This window comes from Ascaphus truei, unplaced genomic scaffold, assembly GCF_040206685.1.
Source record: "Ascaphus truei isolate aAscTru1 unplaced genomic scaffold, aAscTru1.hap1 HAP1_SCAFFOLD_335, whole genome shotgun sequence".
Classification (NCBI taxonomy): domain Eukaryota; kingdom Metazoa; phylum Chordata; class Amphibia; order Anura; family Ascaphidae; genus Ascaphus; species Ascaphus truei.
In genome coordinates this window covers 396268-417537 of record NW_027456344.1, presented here as the reverse complement: position 1 = coordinate 417537, position 21270 = coordinate 396268, and the positions used below count along the sequence as shown (strand labels likewise).

The 21270-nt window shown below is 52.3% G+C and overlaps 1 protein-coding gene across 1 annotated transcript in view; it reads right to left on the bottom strand.

Moving 5' to 3' along the window:
* CCHCR1 (coiled-coil alpha-helical rod protein 1) overlaps positions 1-21270 on the bottom strand; it is a gene marked incomplete at its 3' end in the record, with an annotated part of 93619 nt that overhangs the window by 11555 nt on the left and 60794 nt on the right. Inside the window, exons 8-9 of the mRNA XM_075583560.1 lie at positions 14368-14499; positions 13680-13790 (exon numbers count right to left, since the gene is read on the bottom strand). Coding sequence (XP_075439675.1) covers positions 13680-13790; positions 14368-14499 — 243 coding nt within the window. The remainder of the gene's footprint in view (positions 1-13679; positions 13791-14367; positions 14500-21270) is intronic.

Sequence of the window (21270 nt, the reverse complement as noted above, 5' to 3'; positions counted from 1 at the left end):
CACCCTGCGGTCACTGTGAGTATTACAGGAGGTATATCCCTATGGGTACGGCACAGTGACACCCTGTGGTCACTGTGTGTATTACAGGAGGTATATCCCTATGGGTACGGCACGGTGACGGTGACACCCTGCGGTCACTGTGTGTATTACAGGAGGTATATCCCTATGGGTATGGCACAGTGACGGTGACACCCTGCGGTCACTGTGTGTATTACAGGAGGTATATCCCTATGGGTACGGCACAGTGACAGTGACACCCTGTGGTCACTGTGCGTATTACAGGAGGAATATCCCTATGGTTACGGCACGGTGACGGTGACACCCTGCGGTCACTGTGTATATTACAGGAGGTATATCCCTATGGGTACGGCACGGTGACACCCTGCGGTCACTGTGTGTATTACAGGAGGTATATCCCTATGGGTACGGCACAGTGACGGTGACACCCTGCGGTCACTGTGTGTATTACAGGAGGTATATCCCTATGGGTACGGCACAGTGACGGTGACACCCTGCGGTCACTGTGTGTATTACAGGAGGTATATCCCTATGGGTACGGCACGGTGACGGTGACACCCTGCGGTCACTGTGCGTATTACAGGAGGTATATCCCTATGGGTATGGCACAGTGACGGTGACACCCTGCGGTCACTGTGTGTATTACAGGAGGTATATCCCTATGGGTACGGCACAGTGACGGTGACACCCTGCGGTCACTGTGTGTATTACAGGAGGTATATCCCTATGGGTACGGCACAGTGACGGTGACACCCTGCGGTCACTGTGTGTATTACAGGAGGTATATCCCTATGGGTACGGCACGGTGACGGTGACACCCTGCGGTCACTGTGTGTATTACAGGAGGTATATCCCTATGGGTATGGCACAGTGACGGTGACACCCTGCGGTCACTGTGTGTATTACAGGAGGTATATCCCTATGGGTACGGCACAGTGACGGTGACACCCTGCGGTCACTCTGTGTATTACAGGAGGTATATCCCTATGGGTACGGCACGGTGACACCCTGCGGTCACTGTGTGTATTACAGGAGGTATATCCCTATGGGTACGGCACAGTGACAGTGACACCCTGTGGTCACTGTGCGTATTACAGGAGGTATATCCCTATGGGTACGGCACGGTGACGGTGACACCCTGCGGTCACTGTGTGTATTACAGGAGGTATATCCCTATGGGTACGGCACAGTGACGGTGACACCCTGTGGTCACTGTGCGTATTACAGGAGGTATATCCCTATGGGTACGGCACGGTGACACCCTGTGGTCACTGTGTGTATTACAGGAGGTATATCCCTATGGGTACGGCACAGTGACACCCTGCGGTCACTGTGTGTATTACAGGAGGTATATCCCTATGGGTACGGCACGGTGACACCCTGCGGTCACTGTGTGTATTACAGGAGGTATATCCCTATGGGTACGGCACAGTGACAGTGACACCCTGTGGTCACTGTGCGTATTACAGGAGGTATATCCCTATGGGTACGGCACGGTGACACCCTGTGGTCACTGTGTGTATTACAGGAGGTATATCCCTATGGGTACGGCACAGTGACACCCTGCGGTCACTGTGTGTATTACAGGAGGTATATCCCTATGGGTACGGCACGGTGACACCCTGCGGTCACTGTGTGTATTACAGGAGGTATATCCCTATGGGTACGGCACAGTGACGGTGACACCCTGCGGTCACTGTGTGTATTACAGGAGGTATATCCCTATGGGTACGGCACAGTGACGGTGACACCCTGCGGTCACTGTGTGTATTACAGGAGGTATATCCCTATGGGTACGGCACAGTGACGGTGACACCCTGCGGTCACTGTGTGTATTACAGGAGGTATATCCCTATGGGTACGGCACAGTGACGGTGACACCCTGCGGTCACTGTGTGTATTACAGGAGGTATATCCCTATGGGTACGGCACGGTGACGGTGACACCCTGCGGTCACTGCGTGTATTACAGGAGCTATATCCCTATGGGTACGGCACAGTGACGGTGACACCCTGCGGTCACTGTGAGTATTACAGGAGGTATATCCCTATAGGTACGGCACAGTGACGGTGACACCCTGCGGTCACTGTGTGTATTACAGGAGGTATATCCCTATGGGTACGGCACAGTGACGGTGACACCCTGCGGTCACTGTGTGTATTACAGGAGGTATATCCCTATGGGTACGGCACAGTGACGGTGACACCCTGTGGTCAGTGTGTGTATTACAGGAGGTATATCCCTATGGGTACGGCACAGTGACGGTGACACCCTGCGGTCACTATGTGTATTACAGGAGGTATATCCCTATGGATACGGCACAGTGACGGTGACACCCTGCGGTCACTGTGCGTATTACAGGAGGTATATCCCTATGGGTACGGCACAGTGACGGTGACACCCTGCGGTCACTGTGTGTATTACAGGAGGTATATCCCTATGGATACGGCACAGTGACGGTGACACCCTGCGGTCACTGCGTGTATTACAGGAGGTATATCCCTATGGGTACGGCACAGTGACGGTGACACCCTGCGGTCACTGTGAGTATTACAGGAGGTATATCCCTATGGGTACGGCACAGTGACGGTGACACCCTGCGGTCACTGTGTGTATTACAGGAGGTATATCCCTATGGGTACGGCACAATGACGGTGACACCCTGCGGTCACTGTGTGTATTACAGGAGGTATATCCCTATGGGTACGGCACGGTGACACCCTGCGGTCACTGTGTGTATTACAGGAGGTATATCCCTATGGGTACGGCACAGTGACGGTGACACCCTGCGGTCACTGTGTGTATTACAGGAGGTATATCCCTATGGGTACGGTACGGTGACACCCTGCGGTCACTGTGTGTATTACAGGAGGTATATCCCTATGGGTACGGCACGGTGACGGTGACACCCTGCGGTCACTGTGTGTATTACAGGAGGTATATCCCTATGGGTACGGCACAGTGACGGTGACACCCTGTGGTCACTGTGTGTATTACAGGAGGTATATCCCTATGGGTACGGCACGGTGACGGTGACACCCTGCGGTCACTGTGTGTATTACAGGAGGTATATCCCTATGGGTACGGCACAGTGACGGTGACACCCTGCGGTCACTGTGTGTATTACAGGAGGTATATCCCTATGGGTACGGCACAGTGACGGTGACACCCTGCGGTCACTGTGTGTATTACAGGAGGTATATCCCTATGGGTACGGCACTGTGACGGTGACACCCTGCGGTCACTGTGTGTATTACAGGAGGTATATCCCTATGGGTACGGCACAGTGACGGTGACACCCTGTGATCACTGTGTGTATTACAGGAGGTATATCCCTATGGGTACGGCACGGTGACACCCTGCGGTCACTGTGTGTATTACAGGAGGTATATCCCTATGGGTACGGCACGGTGACACCCTGCGGTCACTGTGTGTATTACAGGAGGTATATCCCTATGGGTACGGCACAGTGACGGTGACACCCTGCGGTCACTGTGTGTATTAAAGGAGGTATATCCCTATGGGTACGGCACAGTGACGGTGACACCCTGCGGTCACTGTGTGTATTACAGGAGGTATATCACTATGGGTACGGCACGGTGACACCCTGCGGTCACTGTGTGTATTACAGGAGGTATATCCCTATGGGTACGGCACAGTGACGGTGACACCCTGCGGTCACTGTGTGTATTACAGGAGGTATATCCCTATGGGTACGGCACAGTGACACCCTGCGGTCACTGTGTGTATTACAGGAGGTATATCCCTATGGGTACGGCACGGTGACACCCTGTGGTCACTGTGTGTATTACAGGAGGTATATCCCTATGGGTACGGCACAGTGACACCCTGCGGTCACTGTGTGTATTACAGGAGGTATATCCCTATGGGTACGGCACGGTGACACCCTGCGGTCACTGTGTGTATTACAGGAGGTATATCCCTATGGGTACGGCACAGTGACGGTGACACCCTGCGGTCACAGTGTGTATTACAGGAGGTATATCCCTATGGGTACGGCACGGTGACACCCTGCGGTCACTGTGTGTATTACAGGAGGTATATCCCTATGGGAACGGCACAGTGACGGTGACACCCTGCGGTCACTGTGTGTATTACAGGAGGTATATCCCTATGGGTACGGCACAGTGACGGTGACACCCTGCGGTCACTGTGTGTATTACAGGAGGTATATCCCTATGGGTACGGCACAGTGACGGTGACACCCTGCGGTCACTGTGTGTATTACAGGAGGTATATCCCTATGGGTACGGCACAGTGACGGTGACACCCTGCGGTCACTGTGTGTATTACAGGAGGTATATCCCTATGGGTACGGCACAGTGACGGTGACACCCTGCGGTCACTGTGTGTATTACAGGAGGTATATCCCTATGGGTACGGCACGGTGACGGTGACACCCTGCGGTCACTGCGTGTATTACAGGAGCTATATCCCTATGGGTACGGCACAGTGACGGTGACACCCTGCGGTCACTGTGAGTATTACAGGAGGTATATCCCTATAGGTACGGCACAGTGACGGTGACACCCTGCGGTCACTGTGTGTATTACAGGAGGTATATCCCTATGGGTACGGCACAGTGACAGTGACACCCTGCGGTCACTGTGTGTATTACAGGAGGTATATCCCTATGGGTACGGCACAGTGACGGTGACACCCTGTGGTCAGTGTGTGTATTACAGGAGGTATATCCCTATGGGTACGGCACAGTGACGGTGACACCCTGCGGTCACTATGTGTATTACAGGAGGTATATCCCTATGGATACGGCACAGTGACGGTGACACCCTGCGGTCACTGTGCGTATTACAGGAGGTATATCCCTATGGGTACGGCACAGTGACGGTGACACCCTGCGGTCACTGTGTGTATTACAGGAGGTATATCCCTATGGATACGGCACAGTGACGGTGACACCCTGCGGTCACTGCGTGTATTACAGGAGGTATATCCCTATGGGTACGGCACAGTGACGGTGACACCCTGCGGTCACTGTGAGTATTACAGGAGGTATATCCCTATGGGTACGGCACAGTGACGGTGACACCCTGCGGTCACTGTGTGTATTACAGGAGGTATATCCCTATGGGTACGGCACAATGACGGTGACACCCTGCGGTCACTGTGTGTATTACAGGAGGTATATCCCTATGGGTACGGCACGGTGACACCCTGCGGTCACTGTGTGTATTACAGGAGGTATATCCCTATGGGTACGGCACAGTGACGGTGACACCCTGCGGTCACTGTGTGTATTACAGGAGGTATATCCCTATGGGTACGGTACGGTGACACCCTGCGGTCACTGTGTGTATTACAGGAGGTATATCCCTATGGGTACGGCACGGTGACGGTGACACCCTGCGGTCACTGTGTGTATTACAGGAGGTATATCCCTATGGGTACGGCACAGTGACGGTGACACCCTGTGGTCACTGTGTGTATTACAGGAGGTATATCCCTATGGGTACGGCACGGTGACGGTGACACCCTGCGGTCACTGTGTGTATTACAGGAGGTATATCCCTATGGGTACGGCACAGTGACGGTGACACCCTGCGGTCACTGTGTGTATTACAGGAGGTATATCCCTATGGGTACGGCACAGTGACGGTGACACCCTGCGGTCACTGTGTGTATTACAGGAGGTATATCCCTATGGGTACGGCACTGTGACGGTGACACCCTGCGGTCACTGTGTGTATTACAGGAGGTATATCCCTATGGGTACGGCACAGTGACGGTGACACCCTGTGATCACTGTGTGTATTACAGGAGGTATATCCCTATGGGTACGGCACGGTGACACCCTGCGGTCACTGTGTGTATTACAGGAGGTATATCCCTATGGGTACGGCACGGTGACACCCTGCGGTCACTGTGTGTATTACAGGAGGTATATCCCTATGGGTACGGCACAGTGACGGTGACACCCTGCGGTCACTGTGTGTATTAAAGGAGGTATATCCCTATGGGTACGGCACAGTGACGGTGACACCCTGCGGTCACTATGTGTATTACAGGAGGTATATCACTATGGGTACGGCACGGTGACACCCTGCGGTCACTGTGTGTATTACAGGAGGTATATCCCTATGGGTACGGCACAGTGACGGTGACACCCTGCGGTCACTGTGTGTATTACAGGAGGTATATCCCTATGGGTACGGCACAGTGACAGTGACACCCTGCGGTCACTGTGTGTATTACAGGAGGTATATCCCTATGGGTACGGCACAGTGACAGTGACACCCTGCGGTCACTGTGTGTATTACAGGAGGTATATCCCTATGGGTACGGCACAGTGACGGTGACATCCTGCGGTCACTGTGTGTATTACAGGAGGTATATCCCTATGGGTACGGCACAGTGACGGTGACACCCTGCGGTCACTGTGCGTATTACAGGAGGTATATCCCTATGGGTACGGCACAGTGACGGTGACACCCTGCGGTCACTGTGCGTATTACAGGAGGTATATCCCTATGGGTACGGCACAGTGACGGTGACACCCTGCGGTCACTGTGTGTATTACAGGAGGTATATCCCTATGGGTACGGCACAGTGATGGTGACACCCTGCGGTCACAGTGTGTATTACAGGAGGTATATCCCTATGGGTACGGCACGGTGACACCCTGCGGTCACTGTGTATTACAGGAGGTATATCCCTATGGGTACGGCACGGTGACACCCTGCGGTCACTGTGTATTACAGGAGGTATATCCCTATGGGTACGGCACAGTGACGGTGACACCCTGCGGTCACTGTGTGTATTACAGGAGGTATATCCCTATGGGTACGGCACAGTGACACCCTGCGGTCACTGTGTGTATTACAGGAGGTATATCCCTATGGGTACGGCACAGTGACGGTGACACCCTGCGGTCACTGTGTGTATTACAGGAGGTATATCCCTATGGGTACGGCACAGTGATGGTGACACCCTGTGGTCACAGTGTGTATTACAGGAGGTATATCCCTATGGGTACGGCACGGTGACGGTGACACCCTGCGGTCACTGTGTGTATTACAGGAGGTATATCCCTATGGGTACGGCACAGTGATGGTGACACCCTGTGGTCACAGTGTGTATTACAGGATGTATATCCCTATGGGTACGGCACAGTGACGGTGACACCCTGCGGTCACTGTGTGTATTACAGGAGGTATATCCCTATGGGTACGGCACAGTGACACCCTGCGGTCACTGTGTGTATTACAGGAGGTATATCCCTATGGGTACGGCACAGTGACGGTGACACCCTGCGGTCACTGTGTGTATTACAGGAGGTATATCCCTATGGGTACGGCACAGTGACGGTGACACCCTGCGGTCACTGTGTATATTACAGGAGGTATATCCCTATGGGTACGGCACAGTGACGGTGACACCGCGGTCACTGTGTGTATTACAGGAGGTATATCCCTATGGGTACGGCACGGTGACACCCAGCGGTCACTGTGTGTATTACAGGAGGTATATCCCTATGGGTACGGCACAGTGACGGTGACACCCTGCGGTCACTGTGTGTATTACAGGAGGTATATCCCTATGGGTACGGCACAGTGACGGTGACACCCTGCGGTCACTGTGCGTATTACAGGAGGTATATCCCTATGGGTACGGCACAGTGACACCCTGCGGTCACTGTGTGTATTACAGGAGGTATATCCCTATGGGTACGGCACGGTGACGGTGACACCCTGCGGTCACTGTGTGTATTACAGGAGGTATATCCCTATGGGTACGGCACAGTGACGGTGACACCCTGCGGTCACTGTGTGTATTACAGGAGGTATATCCCTATGGGTACGGCACAGTGACACCCTGCGGTCACTGTGTGTATTACAGGAGGTATATCCCTATGGGTACGGCACAGTGACGGTGACACCCTGCGGTCACTGTGTGTATTACAGGAGGTATATCCCTATGGGTACGGCACAGTGACGGTGACACCCTGCGGTCACTGTGAGTATTACAGGAGGTATATCCCTAGGGGTACGGCACAGTGACGGTGACACCCTGCGGTCACTGTGTGTATTACAGGAGGTATATCCCTATGGGTACGGCACGGTGACACCCTGCGGTCACTGTGTGTATTACAGGAGGTATATCCCTATGGGTACGGCACAGTGACACCCTGCGGTCACTGTGTGTATTACAGGAGGTATATCCCTATGGGTACGGCACGGTGACACCCTGCGGTCACTGTGTGTATTACAGGAGGTATATCCCTATGGGTACGGCACAGTGACGGTGACACCCTGCGGTCACTGTGTGTATTACAGGAGGTATATCCCTATGGGTACGGCACAGTGACGGTGACACCCTGCGGTCACTGTGTGTATTACAGGAGGTATATCCCTATGGGTACGGCACAGTGACGGTGACACCCTGCGGTCACTGTGTGTATTACAGGAGGTATATCCCTATGGGTACGGCATGGTGACACCCTGCGGTCACTGTGAGTATTACAGGAGGTATATCCCTATGGGTACGGCACAGTGACACCCTGCGGTCACTGTGTGTATTACAGGAGGTATATCCCTATGGGTACGGCACGGTGACACCCTGCGGTCACTGTGTGTATTACAGGAGGTATATCCCTATGGGTACGGCACAGTGACGGTGACACCCTGCGGTCACTGTGTGTATTACAGGAGGTATATCCCTATGGGTACGGCACAGTGACGGTGACACCCTGCGGTCACTGTGTGTATTACAGGAGGTATATCCCTATGGGTACGGCACGGTGACGGTGACACCCTGCGGTCACTGCGTGTATTACAGGAGCTATATCCCTATGGGTACGGCACAGTGACGGTGACACCCTGCGGTCACTGTGAGTATTACAGGAGGTATATCCCTATAGGTACGGCACAGTGATGGTGACACCCTGCGGTCCCTGTGTGTATTACAGGAGGTATATCCCTATGGGTACGGCACAGTGACAGTGACACCCTGCGGTCACTGTGTGTATTACAGGAGGTATATCCCTATGGGTACGGCACAGTGACGGTGACACCCTGTGGTCAGTGTGTGTATTACAGGAGGTATATCCCTATGGGTACGGCACAGTGACGGTGACACCCTGCGGTCACTATGTGTATTACAGGAGGTATATCCCTATGGATACGGCACAGTGACGGTGACACCCTGCGGTCACTGTGCGTATTACAGGAGGTATATCCCTATGGGTACGGCACAGTGACGGTGACACCCTGCGGTCACTGTGTGTATTACAGGAGGTATATCCCTATGGGTACGGCACAGTGACGGTGACACCCTGCGTCACTGTGTGTATTACAGGAGGTATATCCCTATGGGTACGGCACAGTGACGGTGACACCCTGCGGTCACTGTGTGTATTACAGGAGGTATATCCCTATGGGTACGGCACAGTGACGGTGACACCCTGCGGTCACTGTGAGTATTACAGGAGGTATATCCCTATGGGTACGGCACAGTGACGGTGACACCCTGCGGTCACTGTGTGTATTACAGGAGGTATATCCCTATGGGTACGGCACAGTGACACCCTGCGGTCACTGTGTGTATTACAGGAGGTATATCCCTATGGGTACGGCACAGTGACACCCTGCGGTCACTGTGTGTATTACAGGAGGTATATCCCTATGGGTACGGCACAGTGACGGTGACACCCTGCGGTCACTGTGAGTATTACAGGAGGTATATCCCTAGGGGTACGGCACAGTGACGGTGACACCCTGCGGTCACTGTGTGCATTACAGGAGGTATATCCCTATGGGTACGGCACAGTGACGGTGACACCCTGCGGTCACTGTGTGTATTACAGGAGGTATATCCCTATGGGTACGGCACAGTGACGGTGACACCCTGCGGTCACTGTGTGTATTACAGGAGGTATATCCCTATGGGTACGGCACGGTGACACCCTGCGATCACTGTGTGTATTACAGGAGGTATATCCCTATGGGTACGGCACAGTGACGGTGACACCCTGCGGTCACTGTGTGTATTACAGGAGGTATATCCCTATGGGTACGGCACAGTGAGGGTGACACCCTGCGGTCACTGTGTGTATTACAGGAGGTATATCCCTATGGGTACGGCACAGTGACACCCTGCGGTCACTGTGTGTATTACAGGAGGTATATCCCTATGGGTACGGCACAGTGACGGTGACACCCTGCGGTCACTGTGTGTATTACAGGAGGTATATCCCTATGGGTACGGCACAGTGACGGTGACACCCTGCGGTCACTGTGTGTATTACAGGAGGTATATCCCTATGGGTACGGCATGGTGACACCCTGCGGTCACTGTGAGTATTACAGGAGGTATATCCCTATGGGTATGGCACAGTGACACCCTGCGGTCACTGTGTGTATTACAGGAGGTATATCCCTATGGGTACGGCACGGTGACAGTGACACCCTGCGGTCACTGTGTGTATTACAGGAGGTATATCCCTATGGGTACGGCACAGTGACGGTGACACCCTGCGGTCACTGTGTGTATTACAGGAGGTATATCCCTATGGGTACGGCACAGTGACGGTGACACCCTGCGGTCACTGTGTGTATTACAGGAGGTATATCCCTATGGGTACGGCACAGTGACGGTGACACCCTGCGGTCACTGTGTGTATTACAGGAGGTATATCCCTATGGGTACGGCACGGTGACGGTGACACCCTGCGGTCACTGCGTGTATTACAGGAGCTATATCCCTATGGGTACGGCACAGTGACGGTGACACCCTGCGGTCACTGTGAGTATTACAGGAGGTATATCCCTATAGGTACGGCACAGTGACGGTGACACCCTGCGGTCCCTGTGTGTATTACAGGAGGTATATCCCTATGGGTACGGCACAGTGACAGTGACACCCTGCGGTCACTGTGTGTATTACAGGAGGTATATCCCTATGGGTACGGCACAGTGACGGTGACACCCTGTGGTCAGTGTGTGTATTACAGGAGGTATATCCCTATGGGTACGGCACAGTGACGGTGACACCCTGCGGTCACTATGTGTATTACAGGAGGTATATCCCTATGGATACGGCACAGTGACGGTGACACCCTGCGGTCACTGTGCGTATTACAGGAGGTATATCCCTATGGGTACGGCACAGTGACGGTGACACCCTGCGGTCACTGTGAGTATTACAAGAGGTATATCCCTATGGGTACGGCACAGTGACGGTGACACCCTGCGGTCACTGTGTGTATTACAGGAGGTATATCCCTATGGGTACGGCACAGTGACGGTGACACCCTGCGGTCACTGTGTGTATTACAGGAGGTATATCCCTATGGGTACGGCACGGTGACACCCTGCGGTCACTGTGTGTATTACAGGAGGTATATCCCTATGGGTACGGCACAGTGACGGTGACACCCTGCGGTCACTGTGTGTATTACAGGAGGTATATCCCTATGGGTACGGTACGGTGACACCCTGCGGTCACTGTGTGTATTACAGGAGGTATATCCCTATGGGTACGGCACGGTGACGGTGACACCCTGCGGTCACTGTGTGTATTACAGGAGGTATATCCCTATGGGTACCGGCACAGTGACGGTGACACCCTGCGGTCACTGTGTGTATTACAGGAGGTATATCCCTATGGGTACGGCACGGTGACGGTGACACCCTGTGGTCACTGTGTGTATTACAGGAGGTATATCCCTATGGGTACGGCACGGTGACGGTGACACCCTGCGGTCACTGTGTGTATTACAGGAGGTATATCCCTATGGGTACGGCACAGTGACGGTGACACCCTGCGGTCACTGTGTGTATTACAGGAGGTATATCCCTATGGGTACGGCACAGTGACGGTGACACCCTTCGGTCACTGTGTGTATTACAGGAGGTATATCCCTATGGGTACGGCACTGTGACGGTGACACCCTGCGGTCACTGTGTGTATTACAGGAGGTATATCCCTATGGGTACGGCACAGTGACGGTGACACCCTGCGGTCACTGCGTGTATTACAGGAGGTATATCCCTATGGGTACGGCACAGTGACGGTGACACCCTGCGGTCACTGTGTGTATTACAGGAGGTATATCCCTATGGGTACGGCACGGTGACACCCTGTGGTCACTGTGTGTATTACAGGAGGTATATCCCTATGGGTATGGCACAGTGACGGTGACACCCTGCGGTCACTGTGTGTATTACAGGAGGTATATCCCTATGGGTACGGCACAGTGACACCCTGCGGTCACTGTGTGTATTACAGGAGGTATATCCCTATGGGTACGGCACAGTGACGGTGACACCCTGTGATCACTGTGTGTATTACAGGAGGTATATCCCTATGGGTACGGCACAGTGACAGTGACACCCTGTGGTCACTGTGTGTATTACAGGAGGTATATCCCTATGGGTACGGCACAGTGATGGTGACACCCTGTGGTCACTGTGTGTATTACAGGAGGTATATCCCTATGGGTACGGCACGGTGACGGTGACACCCTGCGGTCACTGTGTGTATTACAGGAGGTATATCCCTATGGGTACGGCACGGTGACACCCTGCGGTCACTGTGTGTATTACAGGAGGTATATCCCTATGGGTACGGCACAGTGACGGTGACACCCTGCGGTCACTGTGTGTATTACAGGAGGTATATCCCTATGGGTACGGCACAGTGACGGTGACACCCTGCGGTCACTGTGTGTATTACAGGAGGTATATCCCTATGGGTACGGCACAGTGACGGTGACACCCTGCGGTCACTGTGTGTATTACAGGAGGTATATCCCTATGGGTACGGCACGGTGACACCCTGTGGTCACTGTGTGTATTACAGGAGGTATATCCCTATGGGTACGGCACAGTGACACCCTGTGGTCACTGTGTGTATTACAGGAGGTATATCCCTATGGGTACGGCACAGTGACAGTGACACCCTGTGGTCACTGTGTGTATTACAGGAGGTATATCCCTATGGGTACGGCACAGTGATGGTGACACCCTGTGGTCACTGTGTGTATTACAGGAGGTATATCCCTATGGGTACGGCACGGTGACGGTGACACCCTGCGGTCACTGTGTGTATTACAGGAGGTATATCCCTATGGGTACGGCACGGTGACACCCTGCGGTCACTGTGTGTATTACAGGAGGTATATCCCTATGGGTACGGCACGGTGACGGTGACACCCTGTGGTCACAGTGTGTATTACAGGAGGTATATCCCTATGGGTACGGCACAGTGACGGTGACACCCTGTGGTCACTGTGTGTATTACAGGAGGTATATCCCTATGGGTACGGCACAGTGACGGTGACACCCTGCGGTCACTGTGTGTATTACAGGAGGTATATCCCTATGGGTACGGCACGGTGACACCCTGTGGTCACTGTGTATTACAGGAGGTATATCCCTATGGGTACGGCACAGTGATGGTGACACCCTGTGGTCACTGTGTGTATTACAGGAGGTATATCCCTATGGGTACGGCACAGTGACGGTGACACCCTGCGGTGACTGTGCGTATTACAGGAGGTATATCCCTATGGGTACGGCACAGTGACACCCTGCGGTCACTGTGTGTATTACAGGAGGTATATCCCTATGGGTACGGCACAGTGACGGTGACACCCTGCGGTCACTGTGTGACCTTGTCACCTTGCTCCGGACTCTCTCCATGTCCAGCTCGGCCGTACGGTCCTGCAGGGTGTGGAGGAGAATATTCTGCTGCTGACCACTCGCTTCCAGAGAATGTTCCAGGGACAAGATCTGGGGGAAGAGAGACAGATCTTCCGGCTGCCATTCTCTCCCCCCTCCCTGCCTCTCCCCCTCATCTCTGTCTCCCCCCCTCCCCCCTCATCTCTGTCTCACCCCCCCCCCACCGTTTTTCTCCCCTCCCTCTCACCCCTCTTCTCACCTTCTCTCAAATCTTCTGGCTGCCACCCTCTCCCCCCCCCCACCTTCTCTCTGAACTTCTGGCTGCCACTTGCCCCCCTCCCTGCCTCTCCACCCCAGTCCCTCTCCCCCCCCCCCACCTTCTCTCTGAACTTCTGGCTGCCACTTGCCCCCCTCCCTGCCTCTCCACCCCAGTCCCTCTTTCCCCCCCACACCTTCTCTCTGATGTTCCGGCTTCCATTCACTCCTTTCCGTCTCTCTCAACCCCCCCCCCCCCCTCGGTCCCTCTCCCCCCCCATCCCTTTCGCCCCTCCCCCCCCTTTCTCTCTGATCTTCCGGCTGCCATTCTCTCCCTTCCGTCTCTCTCCCCCCCTGGTCCCTCGCTCTCCCCCCCCCTCCGTCCCTCTCCCCCCCCACCCCAGTCCCTCACCCTCCCCTCCCCCCCCCACACCTTCTCTCTGATCTTCCGGCTGCCATTCTCCTTGTTGATCTCCTCAGATTTCAGCTGCACCATCAGGGAGAAAACCTTCTCCCTCCATTGTGAGAGCAGCAGCCGGGACCTCTCCCCCTCCCCGGGGACCCCCTGCAAGGGTAGGGGGGAGACATTAAAGATGGAGACAGACGGGGGGTCTATCTATCTATCTGTGCATCTGTCTGTCTGTCTGTGCGTCTGTCTGTCTATATGTGCGTCTATCTATCTGTGCATCTGTCTGTCTGTCTGTCTGTGCGTCTGTCTGTGCGTCTGTCTGTCTATATGTGCGTCTATCTATCTGTGCATCTGTCTGTCTGTCTGTCTGTCTGTGCGTCTGTCTGTCTATATGTGCGTCTATCTATCTGTGCATCTGTCTGTCTGTCTGTCTGTGCGTCTGTCTGTCTATATGTGCGTCTATCTATCTGTGCATCTGTCTGTCTGTCTGTGCGTCTGTCTGTCTATATGTGCGTCTATCTATCTGTGCATCTGTCTGTCTGTCTGTCTGTGCGTCTGTCTGTCTATATGTGCGTCTATCTATCTGTGCATCTGTCTGTCTGTCTGTGCGTCTGTCTGTCTGTCTGTGCATCTATCTATCTGTGCATCTGTCTGTCTGTCTGTGCGTCTGTCTGTCTATATGTGCGTCTATCTATCTGTGCATCTGTCTGTCTGTCTGTCTGTCTGTGCGTCTGTCTGTCTATATGTGCGTCTATCTATCTGTGCATCTGTCTGTCTGTCTGTCTGTGCGTCTGTCTGTGCGTCTGTCTGTCTATATGTGCGTCTATCTATCTGTGCATCTGTCTGTCTGTCTGTCTGTGCGTCTGTCTGTCTATATGTGCGTCTATCTATCTGTGCATCTGTCTGTCTGTCTGTCTGTGCGTCTGTCTGTCTATATGTGCGTCTATCTATCTGTGCATCTGTCTGTCTATCTATATGTGCGTCTGTCTGTCTGTCTGTGCGTCTATATGTGCGTCTATCTATCTGTGCATCTGTCTGTCTATCTATATGTGCGTCTGTCTATCTATATGTGCGTCTGTCTGTCTATATATGCGTCTGTCTATCTGTACATCTGTCTGTCTATCTATATGTGCGTCTGTCTGTCTATATGTGCGTCTATCTATCTGTGCATCTGTCTGTCTATCTATATGTGCGTCTGTCTGTCTATATGTGCGTCTATCTATCTGTGCATCTGTCTGTCTATCTATCTGTGCGTCTGTCTGTCTATCTATATGTGCGTCTGTCTGTCTATATGTGCGTCTGTCTATATGTGCGTCTGTCTGTCTGTGCATCTGTCTGTCTATCTATATGTGCGTCTGTCTGTCTATATGTGCGTCTGTCTGTCTATATGTGCGTCTGTCTGTCTATATGTGCGTCTGTCTGTCTATATGTGCGTCTGTCTGTCTATATGTGCGTCTGTCTGTCTATATGTGCGTCTGTCTGTCTATATGTGCGTCTGTCTGTCTATATGTGCGTCTGTCTGTCTATATGTGCGTCTGTCTGTCTATATGTGCGTCTGTCTGTCTATCTATCTATCTATCTGTGCATCTGTCTGTCTGACTATATGTGCGTCTGTCTGTCTATATGTGCGTCTGTCTGTCTATCTATCTATCTATCTATCTATCTATCTATCTATCTATCTATCTATCTATCTATCTATCTATCTATCTATCTATCTATCTATCTGTGCATCTGTCTGTCTGTCTATATGTGCGTCTGTCTGTCTATATGTGCGTCTGTCTGTCTATATTTGCGTCTGTCTGTCTATATTTGCGTCTGTCTGTCTATATTTGCGTCTGTCTGTCTATATTTGCGTCTGTCTGTCTATATTTGCGTCTGTCTGTCTATATTTGCGTCTGTCTGTCTATATTTGCGTCTGTCTGTCTATATTTGCGTCTGTCTGTCTATATTTGCGTCTGTCTGTCTATATGTGCGTCTGTCTGTCTATATGTGCGTCTGTCTGTCTATATGTGCGTCTGTCTGTCTATATGTGCGTCTGTCTGTCTATATGTGCGTCTGTCTGTCTGTGCATCTGTCTGTCTGTCTATATGTGCGTCTGTCTGTCTATATGTGCTTCTGTCTGTCTATATGTGCGTCTGTCTGTCTATATGTGCGCCTGTCTGTCTGTGCATCTGTCTGTCTATCTATATGTGCGTCTGTCTGTCTATATGTGCGTCTGTCTGTCTATATGTGCGTCTGTCTGTCTATATGTGCATCTGTCTGTCTGTCTGTCTGTCTGTGCATCTGTCTGTCTGTCTGTGCATCTGTCTGTCTGTCTGTGCATCTGTCTGTCTGTCTGTGCATCTGTCTGTCTGTCTATATGTGCGTCTGTCTGTCTATATGTGCGTCTGTCTGTCTATATGTGCGTCTGTCTGTCTATATGTGCGTCTGTCTGTCTATATGTGCGTCTGTCTGTCTATATGTGCGTCTGTCTGTCTATATGTGCGTCTGTCTGTCTATATGTGCGTCTGTCTGTCTATATGTGCGTCTGTCTGTCTATATGTGCGTCTGTCTGTCTATATGTGCGTCTGTCTGTCTGTGCATCTGTCTGTCTGTCTGTGCATCTGTCTGTCTGTCTGTCTGTGCATCTGTCTGTCTGTGCATCTGTCTGTCTGTCTGTCTGTCTGTGCATCTGTCTGTCTGTGCATCTGTCTGTCTGTGCATCTGTCTGTGCATCTGTCTGTGCATCTGTCTGTCTGTCTGTGCATCTGTCTGTCTGTCTGTGCATCTGTCTGTCTGTCTGTGCATCTGTGTGTCTGTCTGTGCATCAGTCTGTCTGTGCATCAGTCTGTCTGTGCATCAGTCTGTCTGTCTGTGCATCTGTCTGTCTGTGCATCTGTCTGTCTGTGCGTCTGTCTGTCTGTGCGTCTGTCTGTCTGCCTGTGCGTCTGTCCGTCTGTGCGTCTGTCTGTCTGTGCGTCTGTCTGTCTGCCTGTGCGTCTGTCTGTCTGTGCATCTGTCTGTCTGTGCGTCTGCCTGTGCGTCTGTCTGTCTGTGCGTCTGTCTGTGCATCTGTCTGTCTGTCCGTGAGTCTGTGCGTCTGTCTGTCCGTCTGTGCGTCTGTCTGTCTGTGCGTCTATCTGTCCGTCTGTCCGTGCGTCTGCCTGTGCGTCTGTCTGTGCGTCTGTCCGTCTGCCTGTGCGTCTCTCCGTCTGCGCATCTGTCTGTATCTATCTGTCTCTATCTATCTATCGCTGTGTATCTATCTATCTATCTATCTATCTATCTACCTATCTATCTATCTATCTATCTATCTATCTATCTATCTATCTATCTGTCTGTCTATCTATCTATCTATCTATCTATCTATCTATCTATCTATCTATCTATCTATCTACCTATCTATCTGTGCCTATGTGTCTGTGTGTCTATCTATCTATCTATCTATCTGTGTGTAACAGTCTATATGTGCTATGGGGGTGTGGGGGGGGGGGGGGGGGGGCTGTGTCCGTCCTCCCTTAATACAACATAATTGGACCCCTTGAATAAAAATAAAACCAGACGTGACTTGTATATATATTTTCTGATGCTTTATGCCCCCTGGGCAACCTTAACCTGACCAGTCTCACTCTCAGATAACACAATATCCCATAAATATATATATATACCAAGCTCTGCGTGGGAGCTCTTATCTCACATATTGGCGTGTAGTCGCGTGGCCGGTCTGTTAAGGGTTAAACGGCAAGTGTCTGATCTCTCTCACCGTGAGATCTTCTCCTCATAACTCACGTGTCTCTGTGTGTCTGCAGCTGTCTCTCTCTCTCTCTCTCTCTCTCTCTCTCTCTCTCTGACTAGCAGTCTCCTATAAGCCTCCTCTGTCACCATCTGTGTCAGGCTGTCTCTTCTCACTGTCACCTGGGCTGTCTCTCTGTGTCTGTCTCAGACTGGCACTCCCTATCTCTGTGTCTGTCTCAGACTGACACTCCCTATCTCTGTGTCTCTCAGACTGGCACTCCCTATCTCTGTGTCTGTCTCAGACTGACACTCCCTATCTATGTGTCTGTCTCAGACTGGCACTCCCTATCTCTGTGTCTGTCTCAGACTGACACTCCCTATCTCTGTGTCTCTCAGACTGACACTCCCTATCTCTGTGTCTCTCAGACTGACACTCCCTATCTCTGTGTCTCTCAGACTGACACTCCCTATCTCTGTGTGTGTCTCAGACTGGCACTCCCTATCTCTGTGTCTGTCTCAGACTGGCACTCCCTATCTCTGTGTCTGTCTCAGACTGGCACTCCCTATCTCTGTGTCTCTCAGACTGACACTCCCTATCTCTGTGTCTCTCAGACTGGCACTCCCTATCTCTGTGTCTCTCAGACTGACACTCCCTATCTCTGTGTCTGTCTCAGACTGGCACTCCCTATCTCTGTGTCTGTCTCAGACTGGCACTCCCTATCTCTGTGTCTCTCAGACTGGCACTCCCTATCTCTGTGTCTGTCTCAGACTGGCACTCCCTATCTCTGTGTCTCTCAGACTGACACTCCCTGTCTCTGTGTCTCTCAGACTGACACTCCCTATCTCTGTATCTGTCTCAGACTGACACTCCCTATCTCTGTGTCTCTCAGACTGACACTCCCTATCTCTGTGTCTGTCTCAGACTGGCACTCCCTATCTCTGTGTCTGTCTCAGACTGACACTCCCTGTCTCTGTGTCTCTCAGACTGACACTCCCTATCTCTGTATCTGTCTCAGACTGACACTCCCTATCTCTGTGTCTCTCAGACTGGCACTCCCTATCTCTGTGTCTGTCTCAGACTGGCACTCCCTATCTCTGTGTCTGTCTCAGACTGACACTCCCTATCTCTGTGTCTGTCTCAGACTGGCACTCCCTATCTCTGTGTCTCTCAGACTGACACTCCCTATCTCTGTGTCTCTCAGACTGGCACTCCCTATCTCTGTGTCTGTCTCAGACTGACACTCCCTATCTCTGTGTCTGTCTCAGACTGGCACTCCCTATCTCTGTGTCTCTCAGACTGACACTCCCTATCTCTGTGTCTGTCTCAGACTGACACTCCCTATCTCTGTGTCTCTCAGACTGGCACTCCCTATCTCTGTGTCTGTCTCAGACTGGCACTCCCTATCTCTGTGTCTCTCAGACTGGCACTCCCTATCTCTGTGTCTCTCAGACTGACACTCCCTATCCCTGTGTCTGTCTCAGACTGACACTCCCTATCTCTGTGTCTCTCAGACTGGCACTCCCTATCTCTGTGTCTGTCTCAGACTGGCACTCCCTATCTCTGTGTCTCTCAGACTGACACTCCCTATCTCTGTGTCTCTCAGACTGACACTCCCTATCTCTGTATCTGTCTCAGACTCACACTCCCTATCTCTGTGTCTCTCAGACTGACACTCCCTATCTCTGTGTCTGTCTCAGACTGGCACTCCCTATCTCTGTGTCTGTCTCAGACTGGCACTCCCTATCTCTGTGTCTCTCAGACTGGCACTCCCTATCTCTGTGTCTGTCTCAGACTGGCACTCCCTATCTCTGTGTCTCTCAGACTGACACTCCCTGTCTCTGTGTCTCTCAGACTGACACTCCCTATCTCTGTATCTGTCTCAGACTGACACTCCCTATCTCTGTGTCTCTCAGACTGACACTCCCTATCTCTGTGTCTGTCTCAGACTGGCACTCCCTATCTCTGTGTCTGTCTCAGACTGACACTCCCTGTCTCTGTGTCTCTCAGACTGACACTCCCTATCTCTGTATCTGTCTCAGACTGACACTCCCTATCTCTGTGTCTCTCAGACTGGCACTCCCTATCTCTGTGTCTGTCTCAGACTGGCACTCCCTATCTCTGTGTCTGTCTCAGACTGACACTCCCTATCTCTGTGTCTGTCTCAGACTGGCACTCCCTATCTCTGTGTCTCTCAGACTGACACTCCCTATCTCTGTGTCTCTCAGACTGGCACTCCCTATCTCTGTGTCTGTCTCAGACTGACACTCCCTATCTCTGTGTCTGTCTCAGACTGGCACTCCCTATCTCTGTGTCTCTCAGACTGACACTCCCTATCTCTGTGTCTGTCTCAGACTGACACTCCCTATCTCTGTGTCTCTCAGACTGGCACTCCCTATCTCTGTGTCTGTCTCAGACTGGCACTCCCTATCTCTGTGTCTCTCAGACTGGCACTCCCTATCTCTGTGTCTCTCAGACTGACACTCCCTATCCCTGTGTCTGTCTCAGACTGACACTCCCTATCTCTGTGTCTCTCAGACTGGCACTCCCTATCTCTGTGTCTGTCTCAGACTGGCACTCCCTATCTCTGTGTCTCTCAGACTGACACTCCCTATCTCTGTGTCTGTCTCAGACTGACACTCCCTATCTCTGTGTCTCTCAGACTGGCACTCCCTATCTCTGTGTCTGTCTCAGACTGACACTCCCTATCTCTGTGTCTGTCTCAGACTGGCACTCCCTATCTCTGTGTCTGTCTCAGACTGGCACTCCCTATCTCTGTGTCTATCTCAGACTGACATTCCCTATCTCTGTGTCTCTCAGACTGGCACTCCCTGTCTCTGTGTCTCTCAGACTGGCACTCCCTATCTCTGTGTCTCTCAGACTGACACTCCCTATCTCTGTGTCTGTCTCAGACTGACACTCCCTATCTCTGTGTCTGTCTCAGACTGACACTCCCTATCTCTGTGTCTCTCAGACAGACACTCCCTATCTCTGTGTCTCTCAGACTGACACTCCCTATCTCTGTGTCTGTCTCAGACTGGCACTCCCTATCTCTGTGTCTGTCTCAGACTGACACTCCCTATCCCTGTGTCTGTCTCAGACTGGCACTCCCTATCTCTGTGTCTCTCAGACTGACACTCCCTATCTCTGTGTCACTCAGACTGACACTCCCTATCTCTGTGTCTGTCTCAGACTGACACTCCCTATCCCTGTGT